This window comes from Lithobates pipiens, unplaced genomic scaffold (genome assembly GCF_037356315.1).
Source record: "Lithobates pipiens isolate NorthernLeopardFrog02 unplaced genomic scaffold, aLitPip1_a1.2 Scaffold_22, whole genome shotgun sequence".
Lineage (NCBI taxonomy): Eukaryota > Metazoa > Chordata > Amphibia > Anura > Ranidae > Lithobates > Lithobates pipiens.
Window position 1 is genome coordinate 299,877,252 of NW_027507784.1, and position 17,943 is coordinate 299,895,194.

The window sequence follows — 17,943 nt, forward strand, 5'->3', positions numbered from 1 at the left end:
CAGTGTGTTAACTTTCTTTTTTCTCATGTTTAACTTTTCTGTTGATGTTGCAAGCTCATTGAATAACAGTACTGCTGAGATACGTTTTAATTATTTTCTAATTCTCCCTATAGTGTGGGGAGGGTTGATGTTTATATTCTTCTTATATTCCTTTTGTTACCGTGAACCGAGAGTCACTATTCCAGTGTTTTATAGGTTAATGAGAGACCAGACAGACACTGACAATGGGGAGTAACCTTTGTAAGAGAATATCTTGTGCTTGTTTATGTTGCTGTGTCCCTGCGTTGCCATTAGAAGGTGATAAGAAATTTATGCATAGCAATGACCCAAAGTCTGTTCAATACTGTGCTAAGTGGGAGAGGAAGTTTGGATTTAATGGTAAATTAACTGTGAAAGGGTGTCAGGAGTTGGTGGATAAGCTGAAGTTGTTAGGACCTAAAGATCGAAAAAAGTATGGGTTAAAAATGGCTGAGTATTGGCTTCAGCATGCTAAAATTAGGGTAGAAGGGAAAAGAACAAAGGAAAAATGCCAAGCCCAATTGCCCCTAGTGGACAAAGAGGATGATCTCATCTGTTATACCCAGAGACCACCTCCCTATAATGGTCCTCCCCCTCAGGTGCAAGTAACTGCCCAGGGTAACACCTTCCCTGTGACATCCACCCCTGTCAAAGGAACCGCCTCTGAACAAAACCCCACCTCCACTTCCTCAATCTCTCCAGACAGTAGTTCAGTCCTGGAGATGAACAGATCGATCCTTGAAACATTAACTGACGCCATAACTCATGCACTGGGTGCCCCAGCAGGAGCCAAGAGACTAAGTAAACCTCCTATTAGGTATGGTGTGGAGGACGGTGAGGAATACCCCTTGATAGAGGTCCCAAACCCAAGGGGAGGACAGAATGATGCACTGGGCCAGCCATATCCCTTGACTATGACTGTTTTTCGACCATGGACTGACAGTGATATACAAAAGGCTACAGAACACATAAAACATCCAAAATTAGGTCCAGCTGAATTCATTGAACACATAGAGGGATTACGGAACAGTTATAAATTGAATGGGGTGGAAGTAGAGAGAGCCCTGAGGAGAGTATTAGGATCAGATTGGGCTTCGGTAAAGGGGGATTGGGACCCCTGCGCCCCAGCAAATGCACATGGACGGGGGGATCCATTGCCTCCAGAAAGCCCAGACTTAGGAAACAGGTTGACTGCCCTACTGAACAGATGCCAGCTTAGATGGGTACAACGGACTGATTGGCAAAAAATAAATATGACAGTACAAGAAGATAAAGAAAGTGTCAGTGATTACCTAAATAAATTACGAGAGATTTTTAGAGTGTTCTCCGGGCTCCCCGAAGCTGAAGATGTGAATAGTGCATATCAGCAACAGCTAAAGATTGCTTTTTTAAATGGATTGAAACAGGATCATAAGGATTACATTGTTAAAAACATGGTTACTTACCGAACTGCATCAGTTTTAGATGTTTTACAATATGCTAAGCATTCTGAGAAGTATTTGAAAGCAAAAGCAAAAAAGAATGTGAAAGTAAAGGTTTTTATGCAAGGTGATGAAGGAGAGGAGGATGCAGAAGAGTACACTGCTGAGGCAGAACAAGAGGGGTCTCATAGAGGGAGAGGTACAGGTGGTTTTAGAGGAAGGAACAGTTTTAGAGGAAGAGGAAGGGGTAGAGGACAATGGAGGAATAAAGAATGGGTGGAAAGAAGGGAATGTTGGGATTGTGGAAAAAAGGGACATTTGGCTAGGGACTGCCCTGAGGGGCCAGGCCCTCACAAATCGGATTGACTAGAAACAGTATGTGTGAGCCACCTGGAAAAGATAGGGTATGTTGAAAGCTTACCACAGGTCGAGTTAATGGTAGAGAGAAAATGTGTACAGTTTTTAGTGGATTCTGGCGCCTCTAGGACCTTAATTCACCCTGCAGATGCGCCCCATATTGATAAATCTACAAAATCTATTTTGGTACAAGGAGTAAGTGGAAAATTGGTGAGGGAATTACTGTCTGAGTATGTCACCATTGAGGAACCAGAGACAGGGGTTAAAATCACAACCAGAGTGATCTTATCTACTGTCTGCCCTGTGAATCTCTTGGGTAGAGACCTAATGTCAGCCATGTGCATGTCAGTCAGTGCACAAAATAATGGGTTTGCAGTCCAGGTAGGACAGGGACCCATTAACCCAATAGAAGATACACACTACTATTACTCCTTAGATGTGTATATGAAAGACAAGGAGACAGTTGATACTGTTGACAAAATGATTAATTATGCTGAAACTGTGATGGAAGGGAGGACAGTGGATTTACAGACACCAAATAGAGTTCACTGCACAATGTATTTTAAGAGAACACCAGGGCCTGATAGGTATTATGCCTCCAGATTTTTCTTAAAGAAGGAAATTACCCTGCAATTAACCAATGTTTACTGGAGTGTTGAGGGATTCTGTGTATCAGCATGTTGTATACCCCCCGAAGAACAGGTTCTGTTTAGGGAAATTGCCCCACATCTATCCTTAGCTAAACCTAAAAGCCGAGATTGGAAAGATGTAGGAGAGTTTGTGAAGGAATGTCAAGACCTAAGAGATTGGGCTCCTGTGGGCCTACCTGATTTATACAAAAGTAAGTCGACAGGTTATTTCTGTCACAAACCCTTGGGACACGAAATCATTACAACACCCTCAGCACACATGTGGGCTGCAGGAACTGAATGATACTTGGCACAAGAGGATCATCTGTTAGATGGGCTTCCAGAGACACTGTGGACTAGAGGTCCAGCAGATGTAGGACTCATAAAAGGAGTCCAACCAGTAACCATCACTCCAAAATCACACTACAGACCCCACCTTAGACAATACCCCCTTAAGAAGGAAGCAGAGGAGGGTATAGCCCCTGTAGTAGATGAACTTTTAAAAACTGGGGTGATTATTCCATGTCCTGACAGCCCTTGCAATACTCCTCTTTTCCCTGTTAAGAAGGCTCCGCCTTCTACAGGCTGGAGAATGATACAAGATCTCCAAGCTGTTAACCAGGCAGTTATACCAAGAGCTCCTGTGGTACCAGATCCACACACATTACTGAATGATCTAGATCCAGGGAATGAATTCTTTTCTGTGATTGATATAAGTAATGCCTTCTTTAGTATTCCGGTGCACCCCGACCATCAATTTTGGTTTGCCTTCTCCTACAGGGGAAAAAGGTACACCTTCACCAGATTGCCCCAGGGCTATTGTGAGTCCCCTACCATCTTTTCACAAGCAATGTCCTCAAACTTGGCTCAGTTTATACCCCCAGGGGGAAGCCAGCTCCTCCTCTATGTAGACGATATCTTAGTGGCGTCTTCCACAGAAGAGGTTTGTAGGGCTGATACAATGGCTCTGTTATATTTTCTCCATGATCAAGGGCATAAGGTAAATAGAGCTAAACTTCAGTTGTGGCAACAGCAGGTCAAATACTTGGGGTACAACATCTCAAAAGAAGGTCGGCACCTGGATGAGGAGAGAATACGAGCACTCCTCCAGCTGCCAAAACCAAAGACAAAGAAACAAATGATGTCCTTTCTGGGTATGACAAATTTCTGTAGAGCCTGGATTCCTGGGTATTCAATACTGACGGCCCCATTGCTACAGGCAATATACGGGAGCCCGATGGCCCCCCAGGATGCTATAAAATGGAGTGAGGAAACAGAGACTGCTTTTACTGACATAAAACAAGTCCTTTCTAGCTCATCAGTGTTAGCCTTACCAAATTATGACAAACCTTTTGAACAAACAGTGGACTCAAGGGAAGGTCACATGACATCAGTACTCACACAGTCACATGGTGGCCACCAGAGGCCGATTGCCTACTACTCTACAAAGTTAGACAGTGTAACTAGAGCACTTCCACCCTGTGTACAGGCAGTGGTTGCTGCAGCTGAAGCAGTCAAGGCCTCAGCATCTATAGTGCTGTATCACACACTGACTCTCAAGGTACCACATGCAGTGTCTGTTATCCTGTTACAGCAAAAGATATCACATTTGAGCCCAGCACGACACCTTTCCTGTATGACAATACTCTTGACACAACCTCACTTAACAATACAGAGGTGTACTACATTAAACCCATCCACGCTACTACCACTTCCTACTGACGGGTATAAACATGACTGCACTGTTGCCATCGCTGAAAAGGTACTGCCACGAAGTGATCTGAAAGATGTACCATTATCTAACCCTGACATGATACTTTTTGTTGATGGTTCTAGTAAGAAAAATCCAGATGGCACAAATGCAACAGGATATGCAGTAGTGACACAGGATGAGATTTTGGAAGCGGGGCCACTACCAAAACATTATTCAGCACAAGTTGCAGAACTTGTAGCATTGACAAGAGCATGTATACTGTCAGAAGGAAAATCTGTAACCATATACACTGACAGTCAATATGCCTTTTCAACAGTGCATGTTTTCGCACAACAATGGAAAAACAGGGGGATGGTCACCTCCAGTGGTAAACCAATTTCACATACGGACTTCATTTTAGAACTCCTAGATGCAATACAGTTACCAAAAAAGCTTGCAATCTGTAAATGTCAAGCACATACAAAATATACGGACCCCATCTCAAAGGGAAATAAAAGGGCAGATGAAGCTGCCAAAATAGCGGCACAAGAAACACATAAAATAATGACAGAACAGGAAATCATAGTGATAGATCATACAGTCCTTACTGATATGCAGCAAAATGCCCCCCCTGGGGAAAAACAATATTGGAAAACAAAGGGTTGCACAATAATTGATGACATTTACACATCACCTGAAGGGAAACCGGTATTACCAAAATCTTTATTTAGGTATGCAGCAGTATTGACACATGGAGTAACGCATGTGTCAAACAGGGGGATGACTGAGATGTTAAATAAAGTATGTACAGCCTATGGATTCACAAACTACTCAAAAACTTTTTGCTCTCAATGTCTTATATGTGCAAGACACAATGCTCAGGGAGGTATAAGACCACAGAAAGGGAAGTTCCCTACACCGCAATATCCATTCCAACACATTTGCATGGATTTTATTGAATTAGACAAATGTGAAGGGAAGAAATATTGTTTGGTAATTATAGACGCCCTGACAAAATGGGTGGAGATATTCCCGACAGGAAGTGCAGATGCACAGACTGTAGCCAAAGCATTACTAAGAGATATTATTCCTAGATTTGGAATCCCTGAAAGGATTTACAGTGATAATGGACCCCATTTTGTAAATAAAACTATACAACATTTGACAGAAGTGATGGGTATCCAAATAAAAAACCATTGCGCCTACCACCCCCAATCAGCTGGATTGGTGGAGAGACACAATGGAATTTTAAAAAATAAGCTGAGAAAAGCTATGGAAGAAACTGGTAAAAATTGGATGTACTGCTTACCATTGGCGGTAACTAGTATGCATATTACACCCACAAAAGAAGGTTTGAGCCCATTTGAAATAATATATGGAAGGCCATATAAAATACCCTTATTGCCAAATGAAACACCAGCTGAAGAATCTGAACGTACTCTATCAGAATATATGTCTAATCTGTTGAAACAGAAGCAAATTAATGAAGTCTGTTCTATTCCAGAAGGTCCAATCCAAGGAGAAGAGAAAATCCATATTGGAGACTGGGTCCTGGTAAAAATAATAAAGAGAAAGCATTGGCACTCACCTAAGTGGGAGGGACCGTATCAAGTTCTTCTCATCACTCCCACGGCTATAAGGATAGCAGAGAGGTCTACCTGGATTCACCAGTCCCATTGTAAGAAGGTTTTACAGGCAGAGTAGGGCCAGTTGGCTACAAGAGGTCCAGAAAGTCCGGCTACAAAGGGAGGTCTCACACAAGGTGGGACTTGTCTCAAACCGGTGAAGTCTCCCTCCCCTTCCAACTCCCCTATCCTATCCGCTGGAACTCTGTAGCTGGTTAGGATGAAAGGGACAGTAATTATCCTTGGGTTACTGGTGACTCTAGGAGAGGCATCCATAAGAGGGGGTAGGCGCTATGGAAGAGTAGAGGAACCTTTGGATTGGGAAAGAACAGGAAAAGCATTAAATCTAACCTTTATAGAGGGAATAACTAGCACTATACTGGTAGACTTCTGTCAGATTGCAGATTGTGGGGATACAACTGGGGCTAGAGGACTTCTATGGGCAGATAAATATATCTGCTGGCTCTGGAATAAGGCAGGATGTCAAGCATGGGATCAGGCCCTATGGACTACAGCGCATCAAGATTGGGGGTATAATCAACCAGGTGCTAAAAAGAGTGGTATAAAGGAGAGACTCATAATCACAAAAGCGGCCAACTCCCCCTGCACAAATAGTAAGAACTGTAACCAACTATTAATAACATTAACGGAGCCGAGGAAGGAAGATCAGCGGTTGTATTCCATGGGAGCATGGGTGTCAGGAACTGACCCCTCAGGAACATTTTTCCTTGAGGTATTACCACCTAATAAAATTAAACAACAGGGAAAAGTAGACTCAGAAGGGAAAGAAGAAGGCCATACTAAAATAGAAGTTCTGAGTAAAACTATAAGATTCACTAACCTAACAATAGAAGATGCCATAGCTTTGGAGACGGGCTACCAAGAAAAAAATGAGTGGTTAGAATGGTTGAGGTACACGGTTAGAACTCTGAAAAAGGAAAACTGTTTAGTTTGTGCCGGAGCCAGACCACATTTAGCAACAGTTCCTTTTCCTCTAGATCACAATACAGATCCAGAAGGTTTAAAATGTATGTTGCAATTGTATAATAAGAGCTATAAACCTGAAGCAAATTCTACTTGTCACACATTGAGTTTGTTGTTTCCCCCAGTACAGAGACCTCAGATACCTCCAGCGGTTACCGCTTATCCGGGCAACTTTACTTGTTTTGCACTCCCAGGGAACCGTAGCGCGGTGGATCTTGGGTCACTTCCCGATGACTACTGTGTGGAGAGGATTAACACGGACAACGGTGACTGGGTTGAACATGACATTCAGAGAGCTGATGTCTGGTGGATGTGTGGGGATAAGAAACTGCGAGCTAGACTACCAGCCAATGCCCAAGGGGATTGCGCTATGGTCCAGCTGGCTATGCCCCTGAGAATCCTGTCAGAATACCCGTGGACTAAGAGTCACCGACAGTATCGTAGGGACACCTCTCCCTTGGGGTCATTTGACTCTCAGATCTACATAGATGAGATTGGGGTTCCTCGCGGGGTGCCGGACGAGTTTAAAGCCAGGAATCAGGTGACAGCTGGGTTTGAGTCTCTTCTCTGGTGGGTGACTATAAATAAAAATGTTGACTGGATTAATTATATATATATTATAACCAACAACGATTTGTAAACTATACTAGGGATGCTGTGAAGGGCCTAGCAGAACAGTTGGCCCCCACATCTCTAATGGCCTGGCAGAACCGAATGGCTTTAGATATGGTCTTAGCTGAAAGAGGAGGGGTATGCAAAATGTTTGGTAGCATGTGTTGTACATTTATCCCCAACAATACAGCTCCTGGAGGGACCGTGACCAGAGCCTTGGAAGGACTGACTGCGCTATCGAATGAATTGGCGGAAAACTCAGGTATTAATGATCCATTCACAACTTGGCTTGAAGGATGGTTCGGTAAATGGACTGGATTTATCACATCATGTTTGATCTCAATCGCTGTGGCTTTGGCCGTTTTGGTCACTTGCGGATGCTGCTGCATTCCCTGTATTCGAGGACTTTCACAAAAACTCATTGAAACTGCAGTCTCAAGAACAATGTATCAAACCCTCTCTACCTCTGAGGATACCTATGTGGACATTGAAGCTCAACTTAATGACATACAGTCCGAAAGTGTATAACACAGGGACTATCATCGAAATGTGTTGAGATAAAATAGTCACACAAAGAGGAGGGAATGTTAGAAAAGTTTTAAATGTTTATTGTGTGACTATTAGAAAAACAATAGTCCTGAGACTGATTTGTTAAAAAACTTACTTCTGAGCACATTATTGTATTAACTCATTGTATTGTTTTGTCCTAATTAACTCCATAGTAAGTTGTAGAATCATTAGATTTAACTAAATATGATAGCCTAAGAATGTACAGGAAAACATGAGCTCATTGAATAAAGGTACTAGGTCGTACCATGACAACTTAATTTATGTTTTCCTCAGCCAATAGAAGCATAGAGATGTTATTCTTATGGGTTATGTGAAGGCGGGACACAGTCTTTTGGGAGACATTTTTCTTCAGCTTTCGTCCTGTAAGCATGTCTCTCTGTTGTGGGCCACATCAGAAATAAATTTTCCTGCTTCTCAGACTACCCGGAGTTTTTACTGATCACAAGGGAAATTCCTAACAATCCCAAACCCCAGTGACGTCAGGGTTCCTGTGGGAGGAAGATTAAGCAAATTTCTTCCTCAATGGGAAGAGACAACCTCGAACGAGTTTGTCTTAAACATAATAAAAAGGGGTCATGCGCTGGAATTTCACAGCAACCCTCCTTCCAAGTTTCTGGTGACAAAGCTTCCAAGTCACTCAGAAAAGGCCAGGGCCTTACCTTTACTAATAGGGGAAATGGTAGATCAAGAAGTATTGACACCAGTCCCTATTCAGGAACAAGGGGACGGTTTTTACTCGCACATCTTTGTGGTAAGAAAACCGTCAGGGAGATTCAGACTAATTATGAACCTCCGTCCACTGAATCGCTCCATCCGTTACAAGAGATTTCGGATGGAGTCCATTTATTCCATAAAGAATCTCCTGCAGAAAGAGACATTTATGGCAACCCTGGACCTAAGGGATGCTTATCTGCACATTCCAATAAGGGAGGAATGCCAGAAATTCCTTCGGATGGCAGTGCAGATAGACACAAAGGTTTACCACTTTCAGTGCAGAGCACTTCCCTTCGGTCTATCATCCTCTCCGAGAATCTTTACCAAGGTTCTCGGAGAGGCTTTAGTTCCTCTGAGGCTTCAATCAGTCTCAATTATCCCCTACCTAGACGATCTGCTCCTAACAGCCCACTCAGAGAGTCGTCTTTCTCAGGACCTAGAATTGACTCAACTCAGTCTGAGTCGATTAGGGTGGATTGTCAGTCAGGAGAAATCCAAGACAACCCCAACACAGGAGATCCTGTATCTGGGGTACTGGATCAAGTCTGTAGATCAGAAAATTATACTGCCGGAAGAAAAGATTTTGAATCTGTGGCAGAGAATATCTTTTCTTCAATGCAGCCCCAAGTGTACGGTGAGGGAAGTAATGTCGGTCTTAGGTCTTATGACGGCAGCCATTCCAGCCGTACAATGGGCCAGGTTCCATCAAAGAGAACTTCAGGGTTTTCTATTAGAACAATTAAAAGGCAGAGATCTGGAGGAGGAGGTATCGATCCCCTCAAGGGTAAAACGCTCCCTCTGGTGGTGGAAGGACAGGGAGAACCTAAACAAAGGGGTTCATTGGGTCCTTCCTATCACTTCAACACTAACAACGGATGCGAGCAGTTGGGGCTGGGGAGCCCACCTAGGCTCAAGCTGGGTCCAGGACAAGTGGACCCCGGAGGAGAAATGTTTCTCTTCCAATTGGAAAGAACTAACAGCAATCCTGAGAGCTGTTCTAGCTTTCCACCCCGCAATACAGGGTCACCATCTACAAGTCCGTTCAGACAATACGACGGCTGTAGCATACATAAACAAACAAGGAGGAACCAGAAGTCCTCGTTTGATGTTGGTAGCCAGACGCATTCTCCAGTGGGCAGAAGCCAATCTGGAATCCATTTCTGCAGTTCACCTGAAAGGGGAGCTGAACAACAAGGCGGACTTCTTGAGTCGACAGAAGATTTCGAACCAAGAATGGTCCTTACACCCAGAGGCATTCAATCTCATAACAGCTCACTGGGGAGAACCAGAGGTAGACCTTTTTGCGAGCAAGACAAATGCAAAGGTTCCCAATTTTTTCTCGCTAAACCCAGGAGATCAACCCCTGGCGGTAGATGCCTTGCAAACTCCATGGACTTTCAGTCTGGCGTATGCATTTCCCCCTCTTCATCTCATTCCGAGGGTCCTAGCAAGATTCCTCAAGGAAAAAACCTGTTTGATTCTAGTAGCACCTTTTTGGCCCAGGAGACCGTGGTTCACAACGTTGCTACAATTGACAGACTGTCCGCCTCTAAGACTTCCCTACAGACAGGACCTCCTGTCGCAGGGACCTCTTTACCATCCGCAGGTCGCCACACTGAAGCTGTCAGCGTGGTTACTGAGGAGGAAATCTTAAGGAGTAAGGGCCTGTCAGACGAGGTAATTGCGACCTTACTACAGAGTCGCAAACCAGTCACGAGAGCTATTTACAAAAAAGTCTGGAAAAAATTCAATAGCTGGCTGAATGGCCGGGACATAAATACGGCTAATATTCTACAGTTTTTACAGGAAGGTGTAAACAAGGGTTTAACCCTAAGTACTATTAAAGTACAGATAGCTGCCTTAAGTGTATACCTAGATGAACGCTTACAGGAAAATCCTTTTGTCGCTAGATTCTGTAAGGCAGTCGCTAGACGCAAGCCAGTCAGAATCACAAAAGTCCCATCCTGGGATTTAGCAGTTGTGCTAAAAGCTTTCTTGGGGTCACCCTTTGAGCCCATCTCAGAGGCCTCCCTAAGGCTTACCTTTAAGACAGTTCTCCTGGTGGCAATCACTTCAGCCCGTAGGGTCAGTGAAATCCAAGCACTTTCCATCAGGGAACCATTCCTACAGATCCTAGAAGACAGAGTCATTCTAAAGACAGACCCTGGGTTCTTACCAAAGGTAGCATCTAGCTTCCATAGGTCCCAAGATATTGTCCTCCCTTCATTTTGTCAAAATGCAGCAAATGAGAAAGAGGAACGTTTTCATTTATTGGATGTGAGGAGGTGTATTCTAGAATATCTTAAAATAACAAATCCATTCAGAATCTCAGACTCCCTTTTTGTCCTTTTTTCCAGACAGCGTAGGGGACAGAAAGCTTCAAAAGTAACCATAGCTAGATGGATTAGGCTAGCTATAGCAGAGGGGTATAAGGCCTTGAATAGAGATCCTCCTGAGGGTGTTAAAGCTCACTCAACAAGAGCGTTGTCTGCATCCTGGGCAGAAAGAGCTGGTGCCACCCCGGAGCAGGTATGTAAAGCAGCCACATGGTCAAGCTTTTCCACCTTTACAAGGCATTACCGACTGGACTTAATGTCTAGTCAGGATCAGGCCTTTGGGAGGAAAGTCCTCCAGGCCGTGGTCCCCCCCTAATCTGGTAAGTACTTGGGGATCCTCTCAAGGGCTGTCCTGGAAGAACACTTGGGAAAACTGGAGTTAGTACTTACCGGTAACTCCTTTTCCGGTGGTCTTCCAGGACAGCACGATCCCACCCTTTATTTGATTGTAGTGATGTACTAATGTTATTACCTGTTATGGTTTATATGTTTTTCAGTTCCATCCTTCGGTTCTTGGTGAATGACTGACCAGGGACCTGAGGGACCGCCTTTTGAACTGTGGCAATGTGTTTCCTGTGTCGATGGGAGGAGCTCCATCTCTCAAGGGCTGTCCTGGAAGACCACCGGAAAAGGAGTTACCGGTAAGTACTAACTCCAGTTTTCCCACATGCTTTTGGGAGACTTAAGATGTGTTTTTTCTAAATTTAGCCAGGTATGGATGTTTTTCTTGGTAAGAGAAGGCTTCCCTCTTGCCACTTTACCCCATAGCTCAGACATATGAAGAATACAGGAGAGTGTTGTCAGCGTACCACAGTGCCAGTACATCCCAGATATTCCTGCAGCTCCTTCAATGTTGCTGTAGTCCTCTTGGCAGCCTCCCTGACCAGTTTTCTCTTCGTCTTTTCATCAGTTTTGGAGTTCTTGGTAATGTGACTGTTGTGCCATATTTTCTCCACTTGAGGATGACTGTCTTCACTGTGTTCCATGGTATATCTAATGCCTTTGAAAAAAATTTGTATCCTTCTCCTGACTGATGCCTTTTTCCAATGAGATCCTTCTGATGCTTTGGAAGCTCTCTGCGGACCATGGCTTTTGCTGTAGGATACGACTAAGAAAATGTCAGGAAAGACCTACTAGAACAGCTGAACTTTATTTGGGGTTAATCTGAGGCACTTTAAATGATGGCAGGTGTGACTGTAAAAAAAAAAAAAAAAGTCAGCAGCTACAAATTCTTCAGCTGCTGAATTTTCTGGTACAATTTTTTTTATTAAAATATATCAAAAGCAAAAAACGGCTAAGGGGATATGAGCAGTAAGTGTATCATTGTACAACTTAAGGTTACACATTGAAAAAATGCTTTGTAGAATGAACTGTCGAACAACCATAACCTTCCGGTCGAGACTGGGGGTCAACTTAAGGTGGCTGAGCTAAATTGCTCAGGGGTTGGGGTGTGACCACAAAATTTTGAAAAGCAAAGCTTGGACTGAACTCTTGCAAACAAACGGGAGGGAGAAAGGACAAAACACAAAAAAGGAGAAAAAAAAAGGGGGGGGGGGGGGATAGTCCAGCTGGCAGAGGAGGGAAATAGGGGAAGCGAAGGAAAGATGGGGAAAGGGAAAAGGAAGTGGGAAAGAGAAGATCAGTTAGCGAGGCTTAGACTGGTCGGATGCAAAGTTGGAAGCGCGTAAGACCACCACGGCCTCCACACCTTAAGAATTTTGGCATGGGAGTCGTGGAGGATACTAGACATCTTCTCCTTAATCACGAGAGTCTTTAAGATGCTCCTCACCTCTGCAAATGAGACAGCAGCTTCTGACTTTTAATATATGGACACTTGCCTCTCCAGGGAGCCTGCGATGTTGGCACCCAAAGCTGACCCATCCCTCGGCTCTGGGTGCGGGCACCGGCATCCTTAGTAAGGGAAACCTAAAGTGAAGCCTCACGGCTTCACAGCCTGTTTCCTACTGCGTTTGCGTGAGTCGCGCTGTGCTTTTTGAATGGTCGCTGGTGTCTTCTGGGACCTGTGTGTCTCCGAGAAGGCAGCGCGGGGGGCGGATATTATGTAGTTTGCCGCACAAGATTGCGGCGATCTTCCCCGGAAGTGGGAGCAGATACCTGGATCCGTGGAAGTTCAATTTCTGGGTGGAACTCCGTATTTAACATGCGTTTGAATGTGAGTGTTTAATTCTGAACACAGCTATATCCCCTGTTGTAAGAGGGTGTGCACACTTATGCAACCACCCCCCAAAAGGTTTCAGTTTGTTTTTCAATTGAGTTGTACAGTTTATAGGTCACATTTTAAATGAGGAAAAATTCTGAAATAATTTACCTTTTTGTCTCATATTTTTTATTTATTTTTTACAGAAATCTGACATTTTCACCTAGGGGTGTGTAGACTTTTTATATCGACTAGACACCTGAGGCTGATGTTGTTTTAAGGAGTGATAACCCTCTTGGCAAATCTTTGTGAAATAATTTTTGTTTTCAATAGGGCTGATAAAATAAAGCGCTATAATAGCACTAACAGTGTGTTATGCATATTAAATTAACAGACCCGAAGTAGATTGGGTAAGATATCAAACAATAGAACCAGAACAAGAGAAAAACTACTTTATGAACTGACTCTCCTGTGACAATGACATTGTCATTCTATGTTGTTTGCATGCAGATGTTACTGTGGTAATTGCTTCTCATACAGCAGATTCCATATACTGGTTATATATTTATGTGCAACAAACGTCACTGACTTGTAGATCTAAATCTGTATATTTTGCAGTAAGACACACAGCACTCTGTTTTTGTAAAGAATCTCACACTGCCTGGTATGTCCGCAGGAAAACTGACAGCTGTGAGGCTTTCAATCAGGAGGAATCGCCATGTGAACCGCAAGGTGAGCAGCAAAAATAATCCTTTTAGTCTTCTCTACTGTGAACATGTTTGTGTTTCTCTGTCAATACACATCCTCTACATACATCTCTTTAACCATTTCCCCCGGGTCGCCGTCCTATGACGTCGGGGACTTGAAGTGGCAATATCTGAATGATGCCTGCAGGTGGCGATTCCCTGCACCGTAAAAACAATCTTAGCCGACGGCAGAAGTTTACCTTAGAGCTGACTGAGGACCAGATGATCCCTGGCCATCTCTATGACCCTCGGAGGCTGGAAATGACGTCACTTCCAGCTCCGGCAAATGTAAACACTGCCCCTTTTATTTATATATATATATATTTTTTGGAAAGCCTGAGATCGATTTATTTTTTTGATCTCAGACTTTCCAGCATAGAGGAGAGATCTGGGGACTTATAGACCCCAGATCTCTCCATAAAGAGGGTCTGTCATGTCCCATTCCTATTAAAAGGGATGTTTAAATTCCTTGTAATATAAAAATGATCAAAAAGTAAAAAATTAAAGGGAAAGTGTCAAAATAAAAAAAAAAGTAAATAAACAAAAAAATAATTTAAAGTGCGACCGTCTCCGCGTGCTTGCATGCAAATGCATATGTAGGTCGCGTCCACATATGTAAACGACATTCAAACCACGCATGTGAACATTAGCATGAGCGCAATATTTCACTAGACCTCTTCTGTAACTCTAAACTGGTAACTTGTAGAAAAAATTGAAAGCATGGCCTATGGAGATTTTTAAGGCTAAAAGTTTGGCGCCATTCCACGAGTGTGCGTAATTTTAAAGCATGATGTGTTGGGTATCTATTTACTTGGCATGACATCATCTTTCACATTCTACAAAAAAATTGGGGTAAATATTGTGTTTTTGTTTTTTAATTCATGAAAGTGTTTGTTTATTTCACACAAATCGCGTTTTGAAAAAATAGCTGCGCAAATACCGTGCGACATAAAAGTTGCAATGACTGCCATTTTATTCTGTAGTCACTGCTAAATAAATGAATACAATTATATTATAAATATTCTGTTTTGGGAGTTCTGAGTAATTTTCCATTTTTCCTTGGGTGGCAAGTGGTTAAAGACCCTGACGCTGCAATAAAAATGGGTAAAATAAGCAGCCACCTGTAAAGAAGAGTGATGGTGGTGAGGGAAATATTTGCTTTCTGAAAGAGCTACAGTAGCCGCTGATGTCCAACACCACCTGATACTAACTCGCGGAGCATGGAAAACACCCTTTTCCAATAATTCCTAATTTTGGGGCATTCCCACCAAATGTGGAGCATGGAGCCGCATAAGGCAGAACCTCTGAAACCCTGCCAAAGCTGTCTGATGCATTCTGGCTAGGCGAGTGGTGAAACCATGTTGTCTCAACATTGTCTATCTCTTTAATTGTTTGCATACCTTTTTAAAGCAGACCTTTCCATCGATTAAATCTTCTGCCCTTGTTGTTTTTAACTTTGGATAGTAAAACTTTTTTTTTTTTTTTCTGCCAGTAAATACCTCATAAAGCCCACTTCTCTCTTCCCGAGATTTTACCAGGAAGGGAGAGGGGATGAGTCATAAGAGGGCCAATGAGAGATCTAGAGCTGGAGGTGTGTGTCTGTAAATCCAGGAAGTGAACAGGCACCAGCTTCAGCTGCCCACAGTTAAAATGGTTGCAGCTAGACTCAGTGGAGGGAGATTTCTGCAGCATATTTGGCAAGTACAGAATCACAGTATATATAAAATATGCAAAGTGGTTGGAGAGAAACTTCAGAACAGCAAAGATGTTTTTTATTATAAATCATTTGAGCTGACTGCAGTTCCTCTTTAAAGTGTTTCTAAACCCACAACAGTAAAATCAGTCGATATATGCAGTAAACCATGCTGGTTATATTCACTGTATGTTCACTGAAGGGGTTAATCCTCTGCAATGTGTAAAAAGGCTTTTTTTGATCCTGTCTACTCTGATCCTCCCCTTCTTCCACAGTCCCCAATCCATCTCTTGATAAGGTGAAAGCTGCACATGCTCATTTCGGCCTGTGTGTTTCTAATGAGTTGTTTTATTTTTTTCTTGGGAAAGTGCATGTGATCAGTACAGGGCCAATCAGCACTGTCTAGACCAGGGGTCTCAAACTGGCGGCCCTTCAGCTTTAGCAAAACTATAAGTCCCATGAGGCATTGCAAGGTCGACAGTTACAAGCATGACTCCCACAGGCAGAGGCATGATGGGACTTGTAGTTTTGCAACGGCTGGAGGGCCACCAGTTTTTGAGACCCCCTGGTCTAGACAGATGGTCAGGGGTCCTGCAGCCTCATAGGACAGTCAGGGGAGAATGAAAACTCCTCCTACAAGCTTTAACCAGACACTGATGGAAGTCACAAGACTGCTATATGCTGCTGTTGAGAAAGGGTATTTAGCCGTTTATATTTACTAAAGCTTTTGCATTTCCGTTTACCGTGGGAGACCAGATATAATGAATGCAGGCTCCTGGGTTTAGTAACACTTAAAAGGTGATTGTAAAGTAGTCTTTGTTTTTGTTTCTTTAAATCACAAACATGTTATATTTGTCTGCTCTGTGCAGTGGATTTGCACAGGGCAGCCCAGATGCTCCTCTTCTCGGACCCCTCCTCGCTGCTTCTGGCCCCTCCCTCCTATTGAGTGCCCCCACGGCAAGCAACTTGCTATGGGGGCACCCGAGCCGAACTGCAGCTCTGTGCATCCATTCAGGCACTGAGCTGGTGTTCTGCTCCTCCCTCTCTCTCTCTCTCCTGATTGGCTAACTGACTTTGATTGACAGGCACGGGAGCCAGTGGCGCTGCTGCTGTGTCTCAGCCAATCCAAAAAGGAGAGTCCAGGACCACCGAGAGATTCGTGGACATCGCTGGACAGAGAGGGGCTCAGGTAAGTAATAGGGGGTGCTGGGCAGGCTGCTGAACGCAGAAGGCTTTTTATCTTGATGCATAGAATGCATTAAGATAAAAACCCTCTGCCTTTACAACTACTTTTAATGTTGGAGCCATGTTATTCTAGCAGCCCTGTCAGCGGTGGCAACAAGCCAGTGACAGAATCACTAATAGAGTGGAGAGAACACTCATCAGCTCCTACAACACTTCTCCCGGCATGGTTTTGCTCCATTGCTCTGCAACATTTCAGCAAGTAAGGGAGGCATGCCATAGAAGTAGGTTGGGGATCTCTTCAGCAACCCTGTTGCTGTTGCTGTTGCTGTTGACTTGACATGACACCAGTGATAGGATCGCCAGTGTGACGTTGGCCTTAGGAGCCCTACAGACCTTTTTGTTCTTTGCACAAAGAACACATCTATTTGGAAATTCGGATCCCCATGGTAAATCCTTCTACCTTCATTTTCAGCAAGGGCACCTTTATCCTATATATTCTTTGCATTTAGCCATATGTTACAATACTCCTAAATCCATTATCTTACGAAGAAACCACATTACATTACATAAGGGAAAGTTATTGACTAGAAGCCAGATTTAATTAAAGCGTAAACCCCATCTGCTATTTTAGGTACCTCATTTGGCTCAGTAATACAGAGGCTTTCATGTAAGGACTGTATTAATGTGATGAGGAAATCACTTTCCGCTACCTTTCTATTTGGTAATATCATGCCTGGATACATCAGTTGGAGTGTCCTGCTGAGATTTCCATTCTTTGTACATAGAAAAACTCTTCACACCATGCTGAACACACTCTGATGTCACTTGAAAAGTGAAGTTTTTTTTATCTGCTGGCAGAGATCTGACAAACGGGTGGCATGAAGACGCCCAATTATAATGGGACTGCAGCAATGTGAATCCCCCTTCTAAAATCCAGAATATTTTGTCTGTAGGCTCTTTTTTTTTAGGTTATGTTCACAAAGGATGCTTTTTTTATGTGCTTAACAGAATACAGCTGGTATAAAAAAAGTCAATATTTTAATATTGACCTTGTTCACGCTAGGTTGCGTTAAAGGAGAGTGACATTTTTCAGTACATACTGTAATGCACCCAAAATCTATTTCTGTAGGATACTATGCAAATATCCTTCAGCTGTTTCTGATATGGGTTACCACAGGCTGTGCTTGACACTTCCTTGTTCA

General features: G+C 43.4%; 1 protein-coding gene across 1 annotated transcript in view; it reads left to right on the forward strand.

Moving 5' to 3' along the window:
• Window positions 1-17,943, forward strand: part of TEDC2 (tubulin epsilon and delta complex 2) — a 96,300-nt gene that overhangs the window by 25,270 nt on the left and 53,087 nt on the right. The window contains exon 5 of the mRNA XM_077449228.1: window positions 13,794-13,849. Within this exon, the coding sequence (XP_077305354.1) occupies window positions 13,794-13,849 (56 nt within the window). The remainder of the gene's footprint in view (window positions 1-13,793; window positions 13,850-17,943) is intronic.